At 51.6% G+C, this 27,226-nt stretch overlaps 1 protein-coding gene across 4 annotated transcripts in view; it reads left to right on the plus strand.

The window, feature by feature from the left end:
- MIDEAS (mitotic deacetylase associated SANT domain protein) overlaps positions 1-27,226 on the plus strand; it is a 64,064-nt gene that overhangs the window by 26,661 nt on the left and 10,177 nt on the right. For 3 of the 4 annotated variants that reach the window (XM_054567297.1, XM_054567296.1, XM_054567299.1), the window contains exons 2-8: positions 15,765-17,470; positions 18,633-18,932; positions 23,501-23,846; positions 25,732-25,798; positions 26,293-26,435; positions 26,581-26,684; positions 27,029-27,104. In XM_054567297.1, coding sequence (XP_054423272.1) covers positions 16,013-17,470; positions 18,633-18,932; positions 23,501-23,846; positions 25,732-25,798; positions 26,293-26,435; positions 26,581-26,684; positions 27,029-27,104 — 2,494 coding nt within the window. In that variant the 5' untranslated portion in view covers positions 15,765-16,012. The remainder of the gene's footprint in view (positions 1-15,764; positions 17,471-18,632; positions 18,933-23,500; positions 23,847-25,731; positions 25,799-26,292; positions 26,436-26,580; positions 26,685-27,028; positions 27,105-27,226) is intronic. The other variant, XM_054567298.1, reaches the window with a different exon arrangement.

A 27,226-nucleotide genomic window follows, 5' to 3' on the forward strand; every position in this document is an offset into this window, starting at 1 on the left:
ACTGTGAGCTCATTTTATGAATCAGAAGCATTACAGCATAACTTCGGTGTTAGAAACTGCTATTTGGAATCCAGATCACCCTCCCTCCACCTCCAACACACACACACACACATACACACACACACACACACTCTCTCTCTCTCTCTCTCTCTCTCTCTCTCTCTCTCTCTCACATGGGCTCTCACAGTCATACACTTGGGAACGATGACAGCAAAACTTGTCCACACCCACTTCCACCCCCACACTCAGAACATCATTCCTGGATGGTGTGTGGACAGTACCTGTGCAGTGACTGAAGGAAACATGGCCAGTGCATGAGAACAAGGCCTGGATAGACCTGGGTTCATATTCCAGCCTCTCTACTTGCTGGGTGGACTTGGGCATTGTTTAATTTCCTGAACCTCAGTTTTCTCGTCGATAAAATGAGGATCTATGCTGTACAGGTTAAAAAAGATCTTGCATGCAAAGCGGCTAGCCCACAGTATCTACTCAACAGGTAATGGCTAGCATTTCACCGGTTCCCACTAAGTTCAGCGGTCCACCTTTTGCTCTTTCCAGGGAAGAAGAAATGAAGGGTGTCCTGCTCATGGTAGGAGAGCAGATGAAGCTCATTTTCTAACTCCCTGGGCCCTGGGCACAACTCTGTGATCCACTCTCAGCTAAGCCAGCTCAGACCCTGTTGCCGGTGCACCTTTGCAACCGATTTATCCCTGCTCAGCTTCCCAGAGATCATAATGTGCTATCTGGAACCTACCCACCCAGGCCTCAGGCTGAACTGCTTGTGTGGGTTGGAGGAAGGCTGTCCTCTCAGCCAAGGAAAAAGTCCCCTTGCCTTTGCTTCACCTAAAGCAGGGGAGTGCAACCTTTTGGCATCTCTGGGCCACAGTGGAAGAGGAGTTGTCTTGGGCCACACGTTAAATACACAAACACTAATGAAAACTGATGAGCAAAAGAAAGGTCCATGCATAATTTTTGTGATATCTGCCACCACAGATAAGCAAAAAAGTCCTCACATAACCCTAATTATGCAGCGACCCTTTTGATAATCTTTTAAAATCATCGAGCAGGTCCCTGTGATCACTAATATAGAAAATGTACATATCTAAGTAATAAAACTAAGGAATGTTTTAAGTAAATTTGCAATTTTGTGTTGGGCTGCATTCATAGCCATCTTGGGCCACGGGTTGGACTTCCCTGACTAAAGCCTTGCAGTGTAACATCAATGGAGGGATATTTGGGTGGAGCCTTGGGTGTGAATTTTCCCTCCAAAGAGCACTTTGGCTTTTTCACCAATTGAAATAGTGGGGGGCGGCGGGGGGAGCTGGGGGGTTGAAGTGCACGAAGATATTATATAAAAAGAAAGTTGCCACATGTCAGAAAGAGCTGGGGTTTTGCATCTGACTGGGGACATGATTACTGGCTGTTGTTTGCTGGGGCCAGTGGGGAGGAGAGGGGCTTGGGGCCTGAGGCTTTCCTGGCAGTGCTTCTTGCTCTTCCTCTTCCTGGAACACAGCCTGGTACTGTGGTAGGCCGGGGAAGGTGCTCCCTGTTCCCACTGCCTTTTTCTGCAGCCGCAGGGAGCTCTTGGTGTGAGCGTTATTTTTTCCAGGCAATGCTTCTTCCTCCAGGAGTCTCATGAAGCCGGGAAGGGAGCAGCTTGGGCAAGGTTTGTTTCAGCCAGAGCTTAGAGAGAGGGAAGTATACCAGGCTTGCAGCCAGAAGGGGGCTACTTCTGAGGCTGCCCACCTTCTCTGGGGAAATGGGGTTCAGAGAGGAAGGAAAATGGTGAGGATTTTGATTCCCAGCTTTTTCTAGCAGTTGGGCAGACAGAGGTTCCAGTCGGGACTGTTGCCAGAATTTGCCAGTTCCTTAGAGGGGAAGGGCCCACAGCTCAGAATGGAACTCAGAAATGCCCTGGCTGGGTAGCTCAGTTAGTTAGAGCATCATTTGATACACCAAGGTTGTGGGTTTGATCCCAGGTCAGGACACGTACAAGAATCAACCAGTGAATGCATGAATAAGTAGAACAACAAATTGTTGTTGCTCTCTGCATCTCGCCCCCTTTCTCTCTCTTTAAAATCAACAAATTAAAATAAAAAAAAAAGACAGCTGTTCACTAAAAAAAATTTAAAGAAATACTTAAGTGGTAACTCCTAATCCTGAGAATACTCGTAGGCTGATCTTTCTCCCCCTTCCTCCTCTTCCTCCTCTTCCTTCCTTCTCCCTCCTCCTCCTCCTCCCAGCTCTTTGACCACTTGTGCATGTACCTGGCTGCAGCTCAGATCCTCTTCCCCACTTGACCTTGCTCTGTCTGATCTCCCCAGCTGCCCCCGGTCATGGCTGTGGGCTCCCCAGCTCCCAGAGTCATCCCAGAGCTGGAGTCTAACTCCTTCACTTTCCAATGGGGAAGCTGAGAGGCAGTGAGTTCCTTGAGGTTCTCATAGGCTGTTTCCACTTTCACCCAAGTAGGGTGGAAGGAGGAGCTGTTCCAGATCCCCGCCCCTCCCGACTCAAACGTTGGGAGGGCCACCTCAGTTCAGGAAGAGCCCAGAGGAATACTGTCTGGGCTCCTGGGTGTGGCTCAGTCCTCAGCTGGCTCCGGAGTTGTGTGCGTGCGTGCGTCTGTGTGTGTGTGTGTGTGTGTGTGTGTGTGAGTTTTGCGGTTGGGAGACTGGATCTGAGTGAAAGCAGAAGTACCCATGCTATGTCAGCTATGCAGCGCACAGATTGGACCTTACAGGGGCAGTCGGGAGAGGAAGAAAGGGGGCAGAGGCCCCTCTGCGCGGAGGCTGCTGGTGCTCTTTTGAGTCCCTGCAGCAGTGCTTGCACACTTGAGTGTAAACAGCCCTTCCATGTTACTAGCCGCTGCCTTTCCTTGCCGGCTTTGGGCAGAAGAGTGCCAAAAATAACTGGGCGGGTACTTCCACTTGTGGGACATTCACTGTGGCGGCCTCAGGGCAGCCTTGCTGGCTCCCGGCAGGCCCTCCCCCAACCCCTGTTCCTGTGGCCCCTGCTCAGACTTCCTGTGGCCACCCCCTCCGCAGCCTCCCCCAGGTGCTATTGCTTTCCCTTTTCTAGCTCTTCTTGGAGTGAGCTCAGGGGGCTGGGAACCCCATTACCGGCCTAGAAGCTCTGCCAGGTATTAACTGGGGTCTCTTGTCCCATCATGTCCCTGCAGGCCCTGCTGGCACAGCTGAGTCCAGGGGAGGCCTATGCCGGGTGTGCCCCTTCGGGGTTCCTAGGCCAGGTGCCCTGCGTGCCTGCAGAGCCCAGATGCTGTTGCTGGCACTCCATTCTCCTTGCCCTGCTCCTGGCCAGTCCAGCTCTTAGCCTGCTATGGAACTGGAAGAATCAGACCATCCAGTCTCTCCCACCCCGAGATGTTCAAGACTGATAGTGATGCTGCCCCTGCCCAGCAACGGGGAGAGGAAATCACATTTATTGGGTCCCTACCTGTGCCGGGTACTTCATGTACATATTAACCTCACTTAATCCCACAATAACTATGAGAACATTATGCCCATTTCCCAATAGGGAAACTGGGGCCCACAGAGAGGCTGATGATTTGAGGAGTTGGGACATAGTCTGTAGGACCCTGAAGCCCTGTCTCTTTACCATGCAGCTCCCATACTTCTCTGGGCCATTTTCCTGTGCACAGGGAGCAATGCTTTCACCCTTGGAATGAAGTGCTGATGGTAGAAATTCAGGAACCATTAGACTGGCTGATAGTGGAGATAGTTGGAGCTGGGAAGGGAAGACCTTCTGAAGTCATCATCTCCAAACACTTCACAGAGCAGCCAGAAGCAAGCCTGAGCCACAAGCCCTGCTGTGGAGGGCAGGAGGCTATGGGGGTGAGCTATGCGTGCGCGCGCGCGTTTGTGTGTGTGTGTGTGTGTGCGCGTGCGTGCGCGTGGAAGGGTTGCTGGGGAGTCATTCATGCATGGGAGGAGTGGACAGGCTTAGTTTAGGCCTCCCAGATACCCTCCAAGCAGTTCCTCCTCCCCAAACATCCCAGCCTCTGTAGTCCTGAGATCATCGCTGGGACCATAGGCGGGGGGGCAGGTGGATTATTGGGTCTTCCTTGCTGGCTGATGGGTCTGACCCCGGGGGCCCATCATTCCAGCTGGCTTGGCCCAGGTCCCAGAGAGTCTGGTTAGTGTGTACGTGGGGCTTGGGCTGGATGTTCTGCCAGTGCCCAGTGCCAACGGCCTCTGGGTGTATTTCAGGAACAATGAAGAATAAATCAACACAGGAGAAAAGGCCCTGCAGCAGCTGCTCAGAGACTGGAGAAATGAAAGGAATGTTGGAGCATTTGGCACAGGCCCTGGATCTTGACCAGAGCCTGAGAAAGGGCGTGACACTGCCGGGATGGCTGGGCAAGTGAGGCAGGTGGCTCCCTGTGCCGACCCTGCAGCCCCTCGAGGAGGCCCCAGGAAGCCTTGCTGGGGCCCAGCCCCCACCTTTGCTGGCAGCAAAGTTTCTGTGCCTCTTGGTCACTGGCATGTATTGGGAAGCCATATTGTCCCCATTTTTATGCTCCAAACCAGCAGGATCCTGCCCTCCCCCCAATCCCCGCAGGCATCAGTAGGTCTTGGTCCCTTCTGAAGCTGGCCAGGCAGGAGAGCCTGGGCTGGTGAAAACACCGCACTCTAGAAGACACCCCTGCTCCACCTGCCTTCCGAGGAGGAGATGAGACAAACATCAAGTACCGGGTCTGAGGGAGTGCTGAGCGTGAGAATATCCACCTGGGAGGAGATCCGGACCTCATCTCTACCCAAGTAACCACGTGTAGTTGGGCAAATTACTACCTCTCAGGTGTTCAGTTTCATCAATCATGAAATAGAAATTTGGACCAACGATCTTTAGAGTAGGCAGGTACTACCTGTCTCCCTTATTCAGGATGTGAAATAACCAGCTTTTATTTAGGAATGTAAGTTCTTGAGTAGGTCCCCATCTGAAAGCCCTACGCAGAGAAGAGGGTTGCTATGGCTGGGGCTGATGCTCAGTATCCTGGGTGAGGGCCACTGATGCTAGTAGGAACCCAAGTGCTCCAGACTTCAGGGTGCCAAGGAAAGGGACAGGAGTCTGGGCCCCATTGGAATTTGAAGCATCTGACAAGCAGGGGAGAGTCGGCTTTATTTTTAAAGTTGTTGGCCAGCCATGGGTGTGGGGTTGGAAAGTGTTGGGGGGTGTGGCTTCCTCTTGAGCAGATGTTGAGCCTTCCACATGTTGACCCAGTGGAGGTATTCACCAGTAGCCTCTTCATCTTCAAAGCCACTCTCTTCCCGGGCCTCTCTTACCCACCTTACCTGACCAGCCACACTTCCAGAACATCATGAGGATTTACAGGCCAGCTGAAGCTGCCCTTCAGGGAGAAGATGTGAGCAGCCCAGAGACGCTGCCATCCATCCTGGACAGTCTGGTGTGGGACCTCAAGTGGGAGGCTGAGTCTGAAGCCCTGGAGGAAGTTTGCAGAAAGAGCTCTGGGTTCCAGTCCTGGCCTTGCCTCTATAGTCAGTCCTGTGACCTCAGGCAACTGACTGGACCCCTTAGATATTCAGGCTCCTCACTAAGAAAGGGGAGAGTAATAATACCTACCTTTCACTGAGGATTAAACAGGATCATGAGTGTAGAGTGCTTGGCATATAGTAGCACCCTCAAGAAACGTTAGAGGTGGTGAAGATGGTGAAGTAGAAAACCTTATTCTTGTGGTGTCGGGATTTCATCTTGGCTCCAAGCCCTGCCCCGTGCCTTGCCAAAGATGGAGCCTGTCTAAAGGGAGACGTGAAGCATTGTTATTGGAGTCCTTGATTCTGGGCCTTGTTTGCTCCTGGCCGTCTCCCTCGGGCCAGGAGCAAACAAGGCCCAGGCAAGTTTCTTTCCTTCTCCGGGCTGCTTTGTGGAATGAGAAACTGGACTAAGTGAACGCTGACATCCCTTGATATTTGGAATTTGCTCAGCTTCCTCAGCTGGGCCCTGCTTTGCTGGCTGGCTCTGAAGAGTGGTGAGGGCCATCTTTCTCTGACTGGTGTGGAGGCTCTTATCCCAGAGTGAGATCCTGCTAACCCCGTAGCTAGCTCGCAACTCACCTCTGCGTTCCCCTCCCCTCAAAACCCTGTGGGCTCTCCCAGCTCCCAGGTGATTTTACGGATTTCCCCCAATCTTGAGGGGAGCCTGTTTCTGGCAAACTGGGACTGGGATTATTTCTTGGCTAGTGGGGGAGTGTTATATACTGTGCTGTACTTGGAAATGTCCAAGGATGAGTAGCAGCTCTGAGAGGGAGCATGAGAAAGGGAAGGGGGTCCATAACTAGCTTTGGGGGGTTCTCATGTGGAGCATTCCTTCTGAGGCCCACAATATGTACAGATACGGAATTTTTCTGGAAGGATGATGGAAAGACCAGGGACTTTGAAGGGAGACAACATGGATTTGAATCTTGCTTCTGCCACCTTAACAGCAGAGCCTCAGTTTCCCTCTCTAGAATGCAAATAACAAGACGCCTTGATGGGAAGTTTGTAAGCATGGATTAGGGCATGTCAAGTGCTTGGCATGGGAAAAATGCTGTGTTAGTTAGCTTCCTTCTTTTGGGAAGGATCTGCCTTTTGGATATTCTGTAAACTGGCTCAGGGAGTGTTTGTCTATGACCATTCTCCCAGGGAGAAGCAGCGCTGCATAACAAGCTGTTACAGCTCCAACGGTTTTTCCCTACCCTGGCTGTTTTGATTCTGGCCTCAAGCTTGGAGTCAGGTTCAGTGTGTGCCCACAGTGGGAATAGGAGAGGGGCTACCCAGGCATTTGCAGAAATCTGAGACCTGCAGCTTCCTGGGTCTGTGCAGGAGTCATGGAGTACGTGGTCTCAGTGAGGAGGGAGTGGCCTTTCTGAGCTGTGAAAACTTGACTAGTTACTTTTAGCTTTCACTTCCTGTAAATTCCCCAAATTTCCTTCTGCTATCGATTTCTAATTTTATTTTATTTTGATTGGAGAATACATTTTGTAGTTTCAACCCTTTTAAATTTATTGAAACTTGTTATATGGTATAACTTATGATATATCCTAGAGAATATTTCATGTGCTCTTGAGAAGAACTTGCATTCTGCTGTTGTTGGGTAGAATGTTCTATAGACATCTGTTAGGTCTAGTAGCTTTATAGTGTTCAAGTCTTGTATTTCCTTGTTGATCTTCTGTTTAGTTCTTCTGTCCATTATTGAAAGTGTAATATTGAAGTATCCAACTATTATTGTTGAATTATCCATTTCTCCCTTTATTATGACAGTTTTTACTTCATGTATTTTGGGGCTCTGTTGTTAGGTGCATGTATGTTTATAATTGTAATATCCTCCTGATGGACAGACACTAATTCTTATTTTTGTCTTAAAGTCCATTTTGTCTAATATTTACATAGCCATTTCAGCTCCCTTTTGATTGTTGTTTGCATGGTATATCTTTTTCCATCCTTTTACTTTCAACCTATTTGTGTCTTTAAATTTAACGTGTGTGTTGCCCTGACTGTCATGACTCAGTTAGTTGGGTGTTGTCCCACAAAGTGAAAGGTCGCCTGTTTGATTCCTGGTCAGGGCACATGCCTGGGTTATGGGTTCGGTCCCTGGTTGGGGCGTGTACAAGAGGCAACAAATCGATGTTTCTCACATAGATGTTTCTATCCCTCTCTTTCTCCCTCCCATCCCCTCTCTCTAAAAAAAAAAAAAAAAAAAAAAATAGTGTGTCTCTTATAAAACAGAATATAGTTAGATCATGTTTTTTAACCCATCTTCCCAACCTCTACCTTTTAATTAGAGTGTTTAATATATTTACATTTAAAGTAATTATTGATAAGGTAGGATTTATGTCTGCCATTCTGCTATTTGATTCCTATCTGTCCTATGTCTTTTTTGTTGTTGTTGTTTCCCTGTTATTGTTCTGTTTGTGTTAAATAGATATTTTTGAGTATACCATTCCTGACCTATAAGATGAGACAAAGAAGAGCAAGGGTTAAATGCCATGTTGTCTGCAATGCACTTAGCACAGTGGCTAGCAAATATGATAATAAGTGCTCACTAGAAAGGACACTTGGTTAGGCCTCAGGCACTGAAAGAGGCACAGTCAGCCCTAGGGCTACCTTAGAGCAAAGTCCACCCAAGGCTCCATGGGATCCGTCACGTCTCCTGGGCAGGGCACAGCACTCTAGCAGGTGGCTCCTTTAGGGAATGGGAGCAGTGGGTCCTTGGAAGCTGCTTTATGCCAGCCCGTGACCCTTTAGCCATTCCCCTGTTCTAGCACATGGGCACCACCTTGGCTGCTTATGAAGCATTGCAGATATCCCACCTTGAACCAACCCCTAGCCCTCACCAGACCCATGAACGATTCTCTCAGGGTGGGTTTGAGAACCACTGCTCAAAACCATTGGGCAGCAGGGCATGATAGAGAGAGACCCAGTTTGGAGTCGGCAGGCTTGGATTCAAATCCTGACTCCTCACTGTGACCTCAGGTTGTGACCTAGAACAAGTTACTTTTCAGGGCCAGCCTTTCCTCATTTCTCAGATGGAAATAAATGGTTACACAAATAAGCAGTGTTCACACACATTGAGCATGTGGGCAGCGCTGCTGGCTACTATTTTGTACGGCAGTTGCTCATTACAAAGGTTTTTCTTTGATTCCTGGGCACAGGCTCTGTCCCTCCTTCCTCACCCTGGGCTCCTCAGTTCCTCACAGGCAGGAACCAATGAACGGTGGCTCCTGGACCAGAGACCTGGTTACCTGTCAATCATTTCACTGTCCTCTCCATTGTGCCATACTGCCTCTGGGCCCTGCTTCTCCCAGCCTTGGTGCAAAAACAGAAAGGAGTTGAAGTGGCATTATGAGACAGTGGTTAACACCGAGTAAGAGTGTGAAGATTCAGAAAGAATAAGAACAACATGTACTGGAGGGCTGCGTGGAAGAGGTAGGCCTTGAAGGAAGGCAGATTGTCAGAGTGGAGGCAGGGGTTCCAGGAAGAGGGAACAGCTCCAAAAAAGGCTCAAAATCAGGGAAATCTCCCTAGGGTGACCTACTGTGACGCCTAGCCCCTGCACAGGCCACCTTGCATTATAATCTGTGTGTTTCTGTGTCTCTCCTCCACTGGACTAGGAGCTCTGTGCAGGGGGGGACTGTGCTTTTTCTCCATGTCTCCCCGGAACCTACAGCTCAGCAAATGTTTGTTGGGTGAATGAAGGAGCAATGAGCAAACCTGAAGGGCCACACTGTGTGTGTGTGTGTGTGTGTGTGTGTGTGTGTGTGTGTGTGTGTGTGTTGGGTGTGGGAGGGAGTAGACAGGGCGAGGCCATGTTCAGGGAGGCCCCTGTGAGTGACCTCCTCTGTATCTTGGCCCAGGGCAGAGTCTGGCACTGGGGCCAGAGAGCCCAGCCCTAGACCTGCTGGGGAGCCAGGCCTTTCCAGAAAGGGAGGGAGGAACTGGAGCAGCCTCTGGTGGGGTGAGCCCTGTAGGGCATAGAAAGGGTTGTGAGGAGACCAACAGCCCCACCGTGCCCCGTGAGCCCCTCTCCAAAGGTTCGGTCACCTAAGGACCTGGCTGCAGGGACAGATGCTGCATCTCTTCTGGAGGGAGCCTGAACCTACCAGCTTCTGCCTCACTGCCCCTGGATTCCAGAGGTGTGTCGGGAGGGCTTTTCCTGGGCTGCCTTGATCCCTTGTGGCCTTTGCCCAGGGGGGAGGTAAGCAGTAACCCAAGGTGGGTGGAAGCTGAGCGGGAAGCTCCATCCTTTCCTGGGTCTGCCTCGGACAGTGTGTTTTCTCTGCCTCAGCTTCCCCTTAATAAATTGGACCTGGTTATCTCAGCTTCTCTTGGACTCCCTTGGGGACGTTTGTAGGGCAGTGGGGGAGAAGACAGTAAAGGCAGCTGCCTGAATGAAGCCCTGAGAGTGCCTCATCGGGCAGAGGATTCCTCTCTCACAGGTATCCCTTTAAAAGCCCCTCATTGTTGGCATTTTTATAATCAAAGCGTCAGCTGCGCTCGCTCAAACCCTGACCAAGCCTTTTGAGCCTGATCGGCTTGACAGCTGAGACACCTGGGACTCATGACTCCTGGCCTGTCTGTCTGGCCACTGCCCTTCAGAGCTGAAGTTCAGGCTGGAGAAGTGATAATCCGGGGACTCTCTCTGGGCTAGGAGTGGGCAGCTCCTAGGGCCTGCTCTTTCATACCCTCGGGGGAAGTGATATTTTCGAAGACAGGTCCTCCTCTTTGTTGCCAGTGTCTCTTTCCTTCCTGGTTTGCAAACCCCTTGAGAACAGGGCCTATGTGTCCAGTGGCTTGGAGATATGGGCCCTTCAGCCTAGGCGTGAACTCCAGCTGAGGAGGGCATGCAGCGTTGCAGACGCTGGCACGGTGTCCAGAGGGAAGGCTTATCTAGGGCCTGGGCAACTCTAGCTGGTCCAAGATGGCAGTTCCAGCCACTTGCCAGCCTGGCTGTAGCCAAAGGCCCCCGAGTATCTGAGAGAGCTTTTCAGGACGCGAGCCTGGGCTGCAGGGCCAGCTGAGCCGTGATGGGCTCCTCCAGGGAGGGCCCCACATGACTGCTGCCTGGCTTCCTAGCTGGACCCTTTGGTGTCTTGAGGCCTAGTGCAGCCATACCAGGGCACAAAGAAACGGACCACAGGCCCATGTTCCTACCTGTGGGCTAGGCGGCAGCGGGGGAGCCTTGGGAAAGAGAAGTGAGGCAAGGGCAGTGGCAGGCCGGTCACTTTTCCAGCTGGCCTGCATGTGGCATGGGGCAGCAAGTGACAGTCAAGGGACAGGTAGCTTGTGGGCCAGCAACTGGAGGAGGACTTGCGTTTAGCTAAGTTGATGAGGACAGGGGGCCACTGATGGGGTGAGGTGGGACAGAGGTGAGGAGGTAGGGTCGTTTCACTTTATCTCAGCATCATGGGAACTGATCAGGGAGAGAGACTGGAAATCAGGGCTGGGAAGGAGCCCAGGGTGGACCCACTGGCCGTGAGCAGGGCCTCTGCCCAGGCATGGTTCTGACTCACCTTGGGTGCAGTCTTGAACGAGCATCCCGAGAGGCAGATACAAGCCAACTACCTAGTACAGCGTTCTGCATCTGGCTCTGTGCTGCGGACGAAGAAATAGGCACCTGGAATATATGGTGCTGAGTGTGGTAAAGGGCATTGAGGAGTTGCGAGGGGCTCATAGTGAAATTCCTGGCTCAACCTCGGGGCAAGGGAAGATTTCCCGTGGGAAGCAGTGTCTAAGACCTGACAGGTTAGGAGGACGTGGCCAGATGGCAAAGGTGGAAGGGTGTCCTCGGCAGAAGTACTGCCTGGTCTAAGACTTGGAAACAAAGCAGGAACAGCACGTTGGGGCAGGAGCAGCTCTGAATGGTGGCTCAAGCACGGCATGTTGGAAGAGGTGGCAGGAGCCCAGGTCTGCAGGGATTTGTGGGCAGGAGAGGGAGTTTAGCCTTTGTCCTAAGAGAGCCTCTTTGGTGCTCAGGGACCTGGCTGGCTTGGAGAGCCGAGGCCTTCTTGGATGCCATACTTGGATTTCTTATGCCTTGGGTTAGAGATGCATGAGTTCCAACACTGCTCTTCCTAGTGCTGACTTTGTGAGCCTGAGGGTGGCCCAGGTTGTAATAGCAGGAGCTTGGAACATTAGCTCCAAGGATGAGGGAGGTCCTCCAGTCAACCCTCATCCTCATCTCAGAGCTCAGCCCTTGGCTGCTGGGACCAAGCTGGGCACCTCCTTCCTGGCCTGTGTAACCTTGAGTCACAACAGTCTTTTCTCTGAGGTGGCCACACTGAATGCCCCAGGCTTGTAAGTGGCTTTGGTCCCCTGAACAGTCATGGCCTTGCCACATCACCCTGTGGTGAGGGCTCACTGGACTCTCCCAGCCAGGGCTGGGCATGTGGCAGGATTGCTGAGGGCACATGGGAAGTGGTATATGTTCCTGTTGCTGTCCCTGGAGGGCATGGTGTCACCATCAGCCCAGAACTCCAAAGGCCTTTCCAGCCCCTTCCCTCATGTGTCTGCAAAACACATATGTGGGTTCAGCATTATTTTTGTTTCTTGGTACACATAGCTTTGTTCTGCAGAGAGACAGTCTTCTCACCATAGATCCTCCTAAAATCCTCTTAGGTCCCCAGCCCCTGGTGCCAGACTTTACTTTGCCTTCTGCCCAGGGGTATCAATGGGCCTGGTCCAGGACCGGTTGCAGTAGTGAGGTGTCTGGAGGAAGGAGAGAGTGAATGGAGCCCTGACAGGCAGTTGAGCAGATTGACAGAGTGGGTTGCAGTGTCAGGGGCCCCACGGTGACTGGGTTTCCTTTTGCAGCGTTCCTGCCTCCACTGTCAGAGGCCCTGCGGCGGTGGCAGGGGTGAGCTGCCAGCCAGGTTCCTCATCAGGCCCTAGTCCCTGCAACCTCTGGGAGGCGGTCCATAGGTCGGCAGCCTTCAGAAGAGATGGCTTCCTTCCTCTTCCTCTTCCTTACTGACTTCCACCGGAGGGACAGAGTGGGGCGGAAGAAATGAGAGGAAGTGGCTCAGCCCTGGCCAGAGCTGCAGGCTGTGAAGTACAAGTGGGGTATGAGAGCTGAAAGCCCTGCCAGCAGCAACCAGAACCGAGGCAGGGTGGGCTTGCAGGGGCTGGGGAGTGCAGGCCCACAGGGAGGGACCCAAGTGGCCGTGCAGCCTCCGGCCTCCCTGCAAGTGGACCTCACACGCATGCGGGACCCTCTGTGGTGAGGTCCCTTCCCTTCCCTCCCTTTATGTAGAGCTGAGGGTCTCAGCTGGCCTGGGGAGAATAGGAGAGATATACCTGCCAAAGGTGCAGGCAGGGGTAGGGGGCTTCCCAGGGCCAGTCAGGAGGGATATTTAAGTCCAGAAAATCCTTGCTCTGAGATGTTGGGGAGGGTGCTGTGAAAGGACGGTGTGCAGAGAGGAACCTGATGTCTCAGTGGCACGTCTTGGGGATAAGGAATAAGAGCTTGGTCTTGGAGTCAGACACATTTAGGTTCAAGTCTTGACTCTGCAACATAATTAATGTGTAACCACTGGCAAGTTACTTAGTCCCTCTGAGCCTCATCTAGCTCACCTGTAAAATGGAGGTTAAAAATAATGCTTCGGCTCCATGTTGTTTTATAAGGCTATTGTGCGAATTAAACACATATAAAGCACTTGAGACCTGCCTGGCACAAGTACATTAGTAGTAGTAGTAGTAGTAGTAGTAGTAGTAGTAGTAGCAACAACTACTACTACTCCTTAGTGCACTGCCTTGGTGTGCTCCCTCCTCTCCTTCCTCCAGGGTTCTCAGGCATCTTCCACACTTCTCTCCATCCCCCCAGGTAATGGCCTTTCTTCTCTGAGGGTTCCAGCTCTGGGTACCCGTGCTCAACACTCTTAGCCAGCCGTTGGAGGGGGGTGACAGGGGGCCTCTTCAGAAGCTTCTAGGGGAATTCAGCCTCCCCGGAATTGGCCCCCTTGCTTTCTTCGGAGTCGCTGCCCCCGCTTTGGAAACCTACTTAGTGGCCCTCTTTGATGGGCAGGGCTAAACGGTGGGAGGCAGACCAGCTGGACCTAGTCCCCCTGGGCCTGACCAAACAGCTGCAGGTGAGCCAGCCTGGGGTGTGGGTAAGAGCAGCCCTGCACCCAAGCCCCACTCACAGACTCCACCTCCCTTGCCCCCTCAGCCCAATGTGCAGAGCCCGCTCTTTCCAAGGCGATGAGTGGCCATCCTGTGCCTGGGTACCCGCCGGCAGGTGGACACTCACATGTGCACCCACACTCACACGTGCACCAGGTCCCATCTGCCACGTGGGCTTTCCCTTCCCCCAGATGCCAAGCCCAGGCTGTGGTTCACAAGGCAACAAGGCTGGCAGGTGGGGAAGAGATGCACAAGTCCGGGTGAGTGTGTAAGTGTCTGAGGGGCTCCCAGCGCCCTGAAGACATGTGGACCTCCAGCCTCCCTCAGGCACCTTCCCCTCGTATGCTCTTCCTGCCTCTGTCTTGCTTCTGCAGACACGTACTTCTAGCTGTTTCCTGCAGGTTGGTGAGGCAGAGCCCACCTTCTATAGCCGGGACAGTCCCGCTCTGCAGCTTCTCGCTGGTGCCCGGGATTATTTTCAGTGTGGGGGCCAGCCTTTAGGTCCCGGTTGCTGTGAATGGGGTTTGCTGTCAGGGAATGAGAGTTTAAAGCAAGAGAAAGGGGTTTGTTCAAAAGGTGTTCTCTGTGGCCCTCAGCACTCTGCTTCTTCCAAATCCTGCCCCTCCCTCGTGCTGGGGCCAGGGTGACTTTGGTGCCCTCCTAGCCTCTCTCCCTCCTCCAACTTCCAGACGTGAAGACAAAGGGGGTGCCATCGGGGAGAATCACTCACTTCAGGGCTAGGAGCTGAGGAAGGAAATGGAGGAGGAAGTTCCTCCCCTTCTGGGTGCCCGGTGAAAGTGAAAGGCAGATGGGGGGGGGGGCTGGAGTGAGTCACGCTGCTCTGGGAGGGGAAGGGCTGGGAGCTGCGGAAGCCTGCACTGGAGTGATAGCACTGGAGCCTCCCTGCGGGGAGCCTCCCTGGGGCCGGGGCATCTGGGGTGTAGCTGGGGCTTCGGGGCTTCATACCAGCGCCTGCCGTTACCGCCCAGATGCTGCCCTCCTCTGCTTTGTGCTGGTCTCCTGAGAACTCCTAGGCAGCTAACAGTGGCCTGCAGCATGGATGGACTGAGGTCTGAGGTCGGCCTGGACTTGCAGATTTCCCCAGAGTTTCCTTAGCTCCCCCTCCCATTCCCTCCCAGCCTGAGTGGCTCAGGACCAGAACATAAGCCTGGAGAAGAGGTGGGTCTTGCAGCTCCGACTCTCTCCAGCTTCTCAGGGAGGAAAACGGAACGCTTTCTGAAGAAAGTCTTTGAAAATGCATGCAAGTTATACTGGTCTCGGTTCTGTGTTCTGTAGCAGGATAAATAGAGCAACCTGGTTTTTGTTTTCTGTTTGCTGGTTTTTAATCAAGTTAGAAAACACAGAAGCACTGTCACACCATGTCACAGAGAAACCTTTCAGACTTGAGTTCTACAGTCTACACCCCTTCAGTATCATGTCTGTTGCTCGGGATGCCAGGAGCTCTTTGGCAGTGGAGCAGGGTGGGTGCAGACTGCCGACCAGCTCCCAGGTGGCATCCTGCCTCCAGCCAGCCAGGGCTGCAAAACAGGTTCCTCTGCTAGTTTGGGGAAGACTCTGGCAGTCACAGTCCCACCCAGCAGGTCCTCCCAGGGGTGGGGCTAGGACAGCACACACCCTTCTGGGGCCTCACCTGCAAGCCTCGGTGCAAAGGACAGGAACCTAGTCCTGGGCCCTGGACTCTGCGAGGGCCTCGTGGGCTCCTGACGCTGGGGCGGCACAGTTGGGAATGACCCATTCTCTCCACTTTCCATGTCTGAGATGTGCTTGGAGCGTCTGACCCGGCATTGGCTGAATACAGCTCCTTTTGGACCTGGGGGGAGGCTGCTGCCTGAACAGATGCGAGAGGACCGGGCCTGGCAGCCCAGCGGGCTGAGGCCTGGCTTACGAGGGGGAAGGAACCCAACATGGCCTGTGTCAGCCCTTTGCCAGCTTGACCTCAGGAGCTCAGGCTGGATCAAAACCTCACATTCCCCCTTGGCGGAAGCCTTCGCGTTTCACAAATTACATAACCAAATGCAGCGAAGGGCCCTAGGGACCCCTCCTTCACACTGTGCTGAGTCCGGGGCATCCTGGGAGCTGTGGCTGACATGGTTACTATGCTTCTGTCTACAGGCTGCAGGACCCTGTGGAGCATCATGAACTGGGAAGAGTAGACAAGCTCAAGAGTGTCTCCGTGAAGAGGAAGGAGCGGCCGGCAGTTCTTTCTCCCTGTGCCTGACCACATCGGCCAGCATTTTTCTCTGCCCCTGTTCAGCTCCCACTGGCTCCTGGACAAGGGCAGAGCTTCCAGCAGGACCTTCCCCCAGGGGATGGGCAACTGGTAAAGTAGGTCTCACTGCCCGGGCCCAGTTGGCCACACCATGAACCTCCAGGCCCAGCCCAAGGGGCAGAACAAGAGGAAGCGTTGCCTCTTTGGGGACCAGGAAGCAGCTCCCAAGGAGCAGCTCCCACCCCTGCAGGCCCCACAACAGCCCCCGGCCCCACCACAGTCCACCAGAGTGAAGGAGGAGCCTTACTTTGGGCACGAGGGTCCGACAGGGGCCGCCCCTGCCTCCCAGCCTGTGGAACTCCCCAACAGCCTGGCCCTGCTGAACTCCGTGGTGTATGGGCCTGAGCGGACCACGGCGGCCATGCTGCCCCAGCAGGTGGGCTCCAAGTGGCCCAACTCAGTGATGGCTCCGGGGCGGGGCCCCGAGCATGGAGGGGGCGGGGGCGTCAGCGACAGTGGCTGGCAGCAGCAGCCCGGCCAGCCTCCACCCCACTCATCATGGAATTGCCACAGCCTGCCCTTCTACGGAGGACACAAAGGAAGCCCTCATCCTGGCATGGGGGTCTCCACCTACTATAACCACCCCGAGGCCCTGAAGCGAGAGAAAAGCGGGGGGCTGCCGCTGGACCGCTACGAAAACGCCGGGCGGCCAATGATGCCACAGAAGGTACAGCTGGAGGTAGGGCGGCCCCAAGCACCCCTGAACTCGTTCCATATGGCCAAAAAGCCCCCAAACCAAACGCTGCCCCTGCAACCCTTCCAGCTGGCGTTCGGCCACCAGGTGAACCGGCAGGTCTTCCGGCAGGGCCCGGCGCCCCCGAATCCCGTGGCCGCCTTCCCGCCGCAGAAGCAGCCGCCGCCGCCGCAGCAGCCGCAGCAGCCGCAGGGAGCCCTGCCCCAGATGCAGCTCTTTGAGAACTTTTACCCCATGCAGCAGCCGCCCTCGCAGCAGCCCCAGGACTTTGGCCTGCAGCCTGCCGGACCGCTGGGGCAGTCCCACCTGGCTCACCACGGCATGGTGCCCTACCCCTTCCCCCCCAACCCTGATATGAACCCAGAACTGCGCAAGGCCCTCCTGCAGGAGTCCGCCCCGCAGCCCGTGCTACCTCAGGCCCAGATCGCCTTCCCCCGCCGTTCCCGCCGCCTCTCCAAGGAGGGCGTCCTGCCCTCCACTGCCCTGGATGGGGCTGGCACCCAACCCGGGCAGGAACCTGCCACCAACCTGTTTCTACATCACTGGCCCCCGAAGCAGCCGCCACCTGGCCCCCTGGGACAGCCTCATCCTGAAGCTCTGAGATTCCCGCTGGAGCTGAGGGAGTCGCAGTTGCTGCCCGATGGGGAGAGACTGGCACCCAATGGCCGGGAGCGGGAGGCTCCCCCCATGGGCTGCGAGGAGGGCCTGAGGGCGCTGGGGGCAGGGGACTGTGGGCAGGTGCTCCGGGGCGGGGTGATCCAGAGCACGAGGAGGCGGCGCCGGGCATCCCAGGAAGCCAATTTGCTGACCCTGGCCCAGAAGGCAGTGGAGCTGGCCTCACTGCAGAATGCAAAGGTGAGGGGGCGCGGGTGGTGGCTGGACCTGGCGGAGGGCGGGGAGAGCTGTGTGCGGGGGAGCCAGTGGCTCCAGGTCCAGGAGGGCACTTTTCTCACTTCACTGAAGGAAGTGAAAGAACCCATACATTCCACAGAGTTCTGAACTCCTTGCATGCAAAGAGTCTCTACCTAGGTGTATCATCACCTGAAGGGAAACGAGGTGTGTTCCCAGGCAGGGTTGCTGGCGGGGAGTGCAATATGCCATCGTGGGCTGGCGGCTTCAGTTGAGGCTGGAAGGACTGGGAGTAGTGGGAGGCGAAAGGATTTCCAGGCCCAGCATGCTGAAGGACAAGAATGTGGTAGTCGTTAACACGTGACTGTCCTTGTCAAAATGCATCAAACTGTAATTAAAAATAGGTGCTCTTTGTTGTGTAAAGTATACTGCAGTGGAGTTGATTTAAAAGAAAAGACACAATGGGGAGGAAGAATCACAATGGGGAAGAAGAATCAACAGAGTGTGAACACCTATATTGCACTTGGTGTTTCTTACACTTGATCACAAATAATTTATCATTAAACCCTGTGAGAGGGATGCTGTCATTTATCCTATTTTATTGCTAAAGAAACAGCTCCTAGTGGGATTCCCCAAGGTCATAAAGCTAGCATAGAAGCCTCGTATCCAACTCCAAAGCTAGTGTTTGCCCAATCCTTCACTTGAGGTCTCAACCCTCGATGCCGACAGGGCCAGGCTGATATGTAAGAGGCTGCAAAATTTGACTTCACTCCAGCCAGTTGCCAGTGGGGAAATAGATACAAAGACCACCTTGCCACAGGTTGCTTACTTAATTTTCTTTTACAGAGACAGGTTTTGAATATTTAGGTACTTTTTCACATGCCACTCACTATGCAGGCCAAGAAAAACACACCTGTGGCACTTGTCGCCATCTGGCGACCTGCTCCAGGCCAGGATGGGGGAGCCTGGCAGGAAGGAGGTCATAAAGAATATTTGAGAATGTGATGGGAGAAAAGGCGGTCAGGGAACGGCCAGGTGATCAAAGACCACTGGGAACCATCATAGGTGTTTGAAGCTCGGAATCGAATGGGACTAGGGGTCCTAGACCAGCAAATCAGGACTCGTCTTCTAAACCTCACCCCCATTCCCCCTCCTTTCCCTTCTTCAGGACGCCAATGGCTCTGAGGAGAAGCGGAAAAGTGTGTTGGCTTCAACTACCAAGTGTGGGGTGGAGTTTTCTGAGACTTCTTTAGTGGCCAAGCGAGCACGAGAGGACAGCGGGATGGTGCCCCTCATTATCCCCGTGTCTGTGCCTGTGCGGACTGTGGACCCGACTGAGGCGGCCCAAGCTGGAGGCGTTGACGAGGATGGGAAGGGTCCTGAGCAGAACCCAGCTGAACACAAACCGTCAGTCATTGTCACCCGCAGGCGGTCCACTCGCATCCCCGGGACTGATGCCCCAGCTCAGGTATGAGAGGCTCCCCACACCAACACCTCCGGTACCTGAGTGCTCCTGGGGGCCTGGTACCCTATGGGGAAAGGGCAAACTTTCCAAACTCAAACTGGACAAATGCACTATGGAGGACGAGACAGTTTTACACTTGAAATTGGGACTGTCTAGGAAAATCTCTAGGATGCGTGAATCTCTTTCATTTCAGGTCACCAAGTTTTGACTGAGCCCCTAATGTGAGGCCCTGCATTAGGCACTGGGATGCAGAGATGTTTGCTTGTTCTGTGGTACAAACATGCATGTTGAAATCTCCCATTAAGACTGAGATTTTTTCCATTTCTTCTTTTAGTTCCATCAGTAAATGTTTAATACATTTCGATGCAATGTTATTAGTTGCATATTCATTTAGAACTGCATTAGACACTTTACCACTATGACATGTTTCTTTTTATCTTCAGTAATCTTTTTGCTTTGTAAAGTCTACTTTGTCAATATTTAGTTTTCTTTTGGTTAGTGTTAGGGGGATGTGTATCTCTTTCATCTTTTTACTTTCTGCCTTTCTGTATCCTTCTACTTAAGGAATATCTTTCAAGTGGCATATAATTGAGGTTTGTTATTATCTGTTCTAGTAACCTTTGTCTTTTAACTAGAGCATTGATGCCATTTATATTTAATGTAATTACTGGTGTACTTGGATTTGACTCTACCATCTACTGTTTGCTATTTATCCCATGCTGCCTTATCGCCCCCCCCCACACCCCTCCTTCTTTCTTTTCCTTTGGAGTGAATAGGTTTGTAATTTCATTTCCCTTCTTCATTAATTCATTGGTAATATATTTATTTATTACTCTCTTCGTGATTACCCTATCATCCTTTGTTACCTGGATTTATGTGAGAGAATTAAGCCCTATGGAAAGGGATTTGAGTGACTATTCTCTCAGTTCTCGGGAGAATGGTATTGTACATACCTAGTACAATTTTAAAAGTACAAGGAGAACTGTTAACTCATTACATACAATGACATTAGGGCTTAATTCTCTGGTTGAGAAGGGCCACTAGAGATTAAAATGTACATTCATGGCTTACTGAAATCTAATAGAAGGTAGTATTTTGCCTCTTCCTAGACAATGAAAAATTCTTACAATATATTGAACTCCATTTCCCCGCAACCCTAAGTTGTAGAATTATTGACATGTATTTTCATTCTCTCTATATTTTAATATTGACAGGACATTATAACATTATTGTTTTGTTCAATTATTCATTTTAGATTTATTCAAATATTTAGTCTTTATTTCTTCTCAAATCTCCAGGCTTCCATCTCAGATCATTTATATGCTGCTTGAAGAATACCCTTAGTATTTCTTGTAGTGTGAGTCTTTCAGTGATGAATTTTATTACTCTTGGAGTGTCTGAATATGTTTTATTTCATCTTCAATTTTAAAAGGTAATTTTGCTAGATAGAGAGTTCTGTGTTGGTAGTTATTTTCCTTTGCCAAATTTAAAGAGATCATTCTGTTGTCTTCAGGCTTTCATTGTAGTTACAATGTTGAGAAATCACTGGAAGCCATATTGTTGCTCCTTTGAATGTAAGGTTTCTTTTAATCTTCTTGCTTTTAAGATTTTTTTGTTGTTGTTATTAACTTTCAGTAGTTTTGCCAATATACCTAAGTGTGTTTTTCTTTGTAATTATCTTGTTTGGAGTTTATAGTGTTTCTTGAATTTTTCTTCTGCCCCATTTTCTCTCCCTTCTCCTTCTGGAACTCTAGTTACACATTTGTTAGTGCTTTTTACCATATTCCCTATTTTGCCTGTCATGCACTTTTCTATATTTTCCTTTTTTTAAATCTGACCTATCTTTCAGTTCACCAGTTCTCTTTAGCTGTGTTTAATGTGTTGTTTAGCCCATTCATTGAGTTCTTATTTTTAGTTACTTTTTCAGTTACCAAATTTCTGTTTGGTTCATTTTTAGAGTTTCTAGTTCTTTGATGAAATTCTTAACCTTGCCTTTCATTTTATTGCATAGTTTTCTTAAAGTTTATTTCAGATAAGCATTAATAGGATCCCCATAGGTCTGTTTCTATTATCTGTAATTTCTTGTGTTTAAATCACATCTTTGTTTCTTGTATATGCTTTATTTTTTTTTAATGTAAGACATTATATATGAAAAGCTATTGAGGTAATTAAAGACGCTGGATGATGTTCTCCTCTTCCAGAGAGAATGTATCTTCACATCTCATAGGTAGCAAAAGCACTCGCTATCCTGGATTACTTTAATTTAACCAGAGATTAAATTGTAGTAGAGATGAGATGATTTGAAGCTGGGCATTATTCCATGTGAGGACTAGTCTACATTTGATTCACCCTTATTCTAAGGATATAGCCCTTTGGAGTTTCAATCCACAGCCAGGTAGCTTACTAGGCTCTGCTCCCTTGACAAGCCCTAAATTCCAAGATTTGTTCTGCTAGCTCCTTGAATTTATTCAATGCTCTACTCATTTTCTCAGCCTCTCAATTGCCTCTCCCAGTCGTGGCATCCGCTCTGGGGAAAAACACAACTCCAAATGCTGGTTCACTTCTTTGACTTTCCTTCTTTTCTGGATCTTGGCTCTTTAATTCTTTACCAACTTATTTGCTCTCCGATACCTTCAGAAATGTGGCTTTTATATTGGGTCCAGATTTTTTTTTTTAGTTCTTCTCAGCTGGAGAGTTGGCTCATGTGCCTGTCCTCTGAAACAAAAAGAGGAGCTCCAAGATGATCGTGAGCAACCCAGTCCTTGCTCTCTGGGGTCTCATTCTCTGGTTGGGGGAAGGTTTGTGGTGGAGGCTGGAGGCCTGGGGAGCTTGTCCTGGGGATGGGCAGGAAGGAGCCTGGGCACTACACAACTCAACACGCCCATTTCTAAGATGAGGGAGTAAATCCAGAAAAGGCAAGAGGCATACCTAAGGTCATTCAGGCACGTAATGGCAGACCCAGCCCTGGAATTTGGATCTCCTGAATCCCTGTCCCTGAGTGCTTTTCCCACATCAGGCTTTTGGGGGAGGTTTCTTTTTTCTTTTAATTATTCAGTATTTTTCTTTGTACTACAGACATTTTCAATCTTGCACAAAAGTATAGAGAAAGGTATAATGAACCTCAATATTTAGCCCTCAGAATATAGCCAGTCTTCTTTCATTGGTACCTGCACTTCTTCCTGCTATTGGATTTTTTTGGGAAGCAAATCCCAAACATCGTATTGTTGCATCTGTAAAGACTTTGGTTTGTATCTGAAGTACATCACATTCTCTTTGTTCTTCCTCCCTTCCTTCCTAAAGTCAATATGAAAAATACTATCAAATATTCAGAATAGTTTCATTCCATCTCCCTTATTATAAAATTATAAATCATTGCAGCTATCTGAGTTTAGGCTGGATTTCTTGTCTAGCAAGTTTATGGGCCTGTGGCTCTACTTCATTTTTTTTTCCCGTTCAATCATATCATTCCCCTAAAGGAGGAAAAATAAACAATATGATTTTGTCCAATTCTGCAGAAGAGCAGATAGGGAACAATGATGAAAGGACATAGCCAAGGCCTACTGGGGAGTCAAGGCCCTTTGCTGGAAGGTCTTGTGGGAGTAGGACCCTGGGAAGGGGAAAAGGCTATTGTCCCCAGGCCCACTTGGTCAACATGGCCAACCTCGTATGCTGGCAGACTGTGTGCACAGGGACACGATCTAGATATTGCTCACCCGCATTAGGCTCTGTTCCTTACAGCTCTGCCTCCTATTTTATATGGAGACCCATGAGGCATACCAGGCAGGGAGAAGTGTAAGCATGAGTGGGTTAACCCCTGATAGCTAGACTAATACTAAGAGAATAAAAATTCTTTGAGGACAGGACTGTCCTGTTCATTTTGTTGGACATAGGTTCCATGCCCAGCCTAGTTCTTGTCACACAGTAGGGGTTTCCATCTAATGCAGAGCCTAGAGTTTAAGTAGTGATAGCAGCTAGAATTTATTGAGTAATTACCACATACCAGGTACTGTTCTCAGTGATTTCCATGTATTAATTCATTTAGCCCGCATGGCTACCCCATTAGATAGGCACCTATTATACCCATGTTAAAAATGATGATACACAGGAAGTTAATTTAAGTGGTACGTAAAGGAGGTGCGTCCCAATCCAAGTAGTCCAGCCCTAGAGCCTGGGCTCTTAACTACAATACCATAGTCCTCTGCCCTATAGCACCCTTCATAGCAGGAACTATGGGCTGTGGTCCAAATTCAGATGCAAGAATGGTTTTAACATTTTTAAAGGATTATTTTTGAAAATATTGAAAGGGAACTGGGGAAGAAGAATATATGACAGAGACCCCATGTGGTCCACAAGGCCTAAATTTACTCTTTGGCACTTGACAGAAACAGTTTGCTGACCTCTGCCCTAGAGGAGGCAATAGGAAGGGCTTTGGGACCTGCCCCGTCTCTGGCTTGCCTTGGTGGGTGTGGTGGGCAGGCTAAGTTCCAAAGGTGAGACAGTAAGCAGTGGTCAAGACTTCATTTCTCAGGACATAGAAGGCTGAGCCATCTTGGTTCTGTTTCCTTCTCCAGGCTGAAGACATGAATGTCAAGTTGGAGGGGGAACCTTCTGTGCGGAAACCAAAGCAGCGGCCGCGTCCTGAGCCCCTGATCATCCCCACCAAGGCGGGCACATTTATCGCCCCTCCAGTCTACTCCAACATCACCCCATACCAGAGCCACCTGCGCTCTCCTGTCCGCCTGGCCGACCACCCCTCTGAGCGGAGCTTTGAGCTGCCCCCCTACACACCACCTCCCATCCTCAGTCCTGTGCGGGAAGGCTCCGGCCTCTATTTCAATGCCATCATGTCAACGAGCAGCATCCCAGCCCCTCCTCCCATCACGCCAAAGAGTGCCCATCGCACCCTGCTCCGGTCTAGTGAGTGGCCCTTGCCTCAGGGGCCAGGGGGCAGGGAATGTGGGAAGGGAAGGCAGTGGGCAGGCATGAGGTTCATTCTGGGGGGCTGCTGGGAATTAGGCTTGAATGCTGGGAGAAAAAGGGCTCCACTCTCCCTTCTGTCAAGGAGATGGAGGTTGTCCTAAGAACACATGAGGGCGGGGGAGGGGTGTCATCCGCTTGAATCAAATCTCAGTTGCACCATTTACTGTTACATCCCCTCTGCAAGTCATTTAAACTCTCTGGGCATCCATTTCTTTAGTGTTTAGATGAGAATACTAGTAGTATTTGGTTGGTGATGAAATTGCCAATATTAAACTATTTTTAGATCCGCACATGGTTTCCTATGGTTCAACCTGATAGCTACGTCACAAGGTTGTGGTTAGGTTCAAATGCATTAACACATGTAAAGCCCTGAACATCACACCTGATGCATCACGTCCTTAATATTAGATGGCAGACCCTTTCTCCTGGGTCATTTTGGCCAAGAGCAGACATTTTGGCCTGCATGGGTGGTGAATCGCTGAAAAATGTTGCGCACTCCACAGAAAGATCCACTTCCTCTGTAAAACGTGATAATGCTATCTCTTAGGATGGTGGAGAGGTTTACGTGAGAGTAAACACTTCCAGAGGTAGCACAAAGGTGACGCACTGCCATCACCAGATTAACCTCTGATCCTGACATCACCCATGGCTTAGCTCTCTGGTGCCCCCTGGTGTCTGTGGGTGACAAATAGCTTCCCTGGACTGACAGGCCATCTGCCCTCCCACTTCCACTCCAAGATTCAAAGGGTCTCTCCCTGCCTGGGTTGTGTGGGAAGAAGTCACTGTAGAAACCAGACTGGCAGCAAAGAGGAAGTCTGTCCTTGTAAGAGTGTTGATCTAGCACTTGAGTGTGAAGCCTTGAATTGGGTCCTGTGAGGGCTCTAATAATGTATGGAGACACCCTGGTTGGTTCTAAGGCGAATACAGGGTCATTAGAGAGTTGACATGGAGGCCTGGGAGACAGAAAAGCAGAGGTTCCATGCAGTGTGGGATCAGCAGTCAGTGAGTGAAGCAGACCGAAAGCTCCGAAACCTGCAGAGGCTCTGCTAGCCTGTGGTAGAGCAGAAAGCATTTGGCAGAAGGTGGGGCCAGAATGGAGCTTGAACTGTGAAGCAGGTGGGAAAGACACACTAGGCAGAGGAAATGAGCGGGGCAAAGGCTTGAATGTAGGTGTGTGCAGAGGAAGTGAAGGGCCGCGTGTAAGCAGTCTGCTAGGATCCAGGGTCCAGGCAAGAGGGCGATGGGAAGCAAAGGCAGAAGGGGCCTGCTTAGGGCTGCAGGGTTTATCTCCCATTGCAGAGAAGAGTCAGCAAAGGTTTTGTTTTTGCAGTAAGGGAGTGTCTTGATCATGTGGGGCATTAGGAAGATTAGCTCAGGAGAAATAGAGGCAGAGAACCCAGCAAGGAAGTGATAAGATAATTATGAAACAGCGGTCTCCTTCACCACCTCACTAGTGTGCTCAAAGTTTCAGCCGCTTCACTAGCCTGACTGTTGGAATTAATCCTGTAGTGTGGGAGCTCCCTGGGCTAGGTTTTTTGCACGATTTCATTCAATCCTCACATTAACCTTAGGAGATGGGTAGGAATAACCTCTTCTGGCAGGTGTGAACAAGGGAGGCATCCACATATTTGGTAAAGTCACAGTTAGTTGTCACTATGGCAGACTAGGAGCCACGACTCAGGGTGCCTGATTTCCAGGTATGAACCTGTGTCAGTTCCCACTGTGGTTCTCATGCATGTAGAACAGCCACCTAGGGTCAGGGAGAAAGGGCTTTGCTGAAGGAAGGAATGTGCCATATACCAACCTGTCTTTTGTCCAATAGATAGTGCTGAAGTCACCCCACCTGTCCTCTCTGTGATGGGGGAAGCCACCCCAGTGAGCATCGAGCCGTAAGTGCAGCCCTGCCTCTGGCCCGGGGTGCGAGTGTGGCGAGGTGGGGCCCAGCGCATTCAGGGGGGCCCTGTGTGAGAGAAGGGCTCTGCGGGGCCTGCAGAGGGTGCCTCTCTGGGCTTCCGCAGTCAGCCCTGGGCATTACATTCCTCACCCTGCTTCTTGCTATAAGCCACAGGGAAAGGAAAGGACTGGCTCGATATGCCTTTGCCTCAGAGAATTAGAAGGGTAGTCCAAGAGACTCCTTCCCTGTCTGTAAACCTGGAGCTGCTTCTCCACTTTCCAGCACCTGGGCCTTGCCTTTCTGGCGGTACTAGATGCCATTGGCCTAGCTGTCCTCACAGAGGCCAGATTCCCTTACACCCAGCTGAAGCCTTGCCATGCTCAGCCTCTGCCAACTGCCCTCTGCACCTTCCCCCATCCCCAGGGAGAAAACCAGATTCCTCTCCTCCCCCAAGGCGAGCCTCACTCTCTGCCCTCTTCACCCCTGCAGGCGGATCAACGTAGGCTCCCGGTTCCAAGCAGAAATCCCCCCAATAAGGGACCGTGCCCTAGCTACTGCCGATCCCCACAAGGCCGACCTGGTGTGGCAGCCATGGGAGGACCTAGAGAGCAGCCAGGAGAAGCAGAAGCAAGGTGAGGGGGGACCTGAGCCAGCAAGCAAAGATGGTCGCTGGGTAGGAGGGCAGGCTGGTCCTAACCTCCCCAGCCACCCAGCCCTGACAGTGATTCCCTCTTCTCCCTCCCTGTGCTCTCTCCTTCCCTTGCTCCCACAATCCAGTGGAAGACCTGCTGACAGCTGCCTGCTCCAGCATCTTCCCTGGAGCTGGCACCAACCAGGAGCTGGCCCTGCACTGTCTGCACGAGTCCAGGGGAGACATCCTGGTGAGGCACTGCCCCCGGGGGAGGGATAGCTCCTCAGGGAGGCTGGCATGGGCCCATCTGCTGTCCAAGAGCCAGGCCTGCCGGCATGCTGATTTGAGACAGGCCAGAGGGTCTGACCAAGTTGGGGGCTGTGGAGTCTCGGCCCCAGGGAACCCTAGTTCCAGACTTTGTGGCACAGGGCCCTGCCATCCACCCCAGTCCCTGATGCTGGGTCAGTGGGTCCCCACCCTCAGACAGAGCTGTCACTGAGGGCCTTCTCCATCTGTGGCTATTTGAGGGGCCTCTAAGTTTTGCCCATGGAAACCCCTGCCAGGGCCCTGACCTTTTCTTCACTTCCCTTTCAGGAAACGCTGAATAAGCTGCTACTGAAGAAGCCCCTGAGGCCCCACAACCACCCACTGGCAACTTATCACTACACAGGTGGGCCTGTCTGGAAGCGGGCCTAGGGCCGGGAGCCTCAAGGGGTCTCCCACCAGTGGGGCCCAGTGGGTGCTGAGTCACAGCCCTGGCGGGGGGCGGGGGAGAGGGGGTGGAGAAGCCCA

Source organism: Pteronotus mesoamericanus, unplaced genomic scaffold (assembly GCF_021234165.1).
Source record: "Pteronotus mesoamericanus isolate MK-2021 breed Mesoamerican mustached bat unplaced genomic scaffold, CSHL_Meso_final contig_182, whole genome shotgun sequence".
NCBI lineage: Eukaryota > Metazoa > Chordata > Mammalia > Chiroptera > Mormoopidae > Pteronotus > Pteronotus mesoamericanus.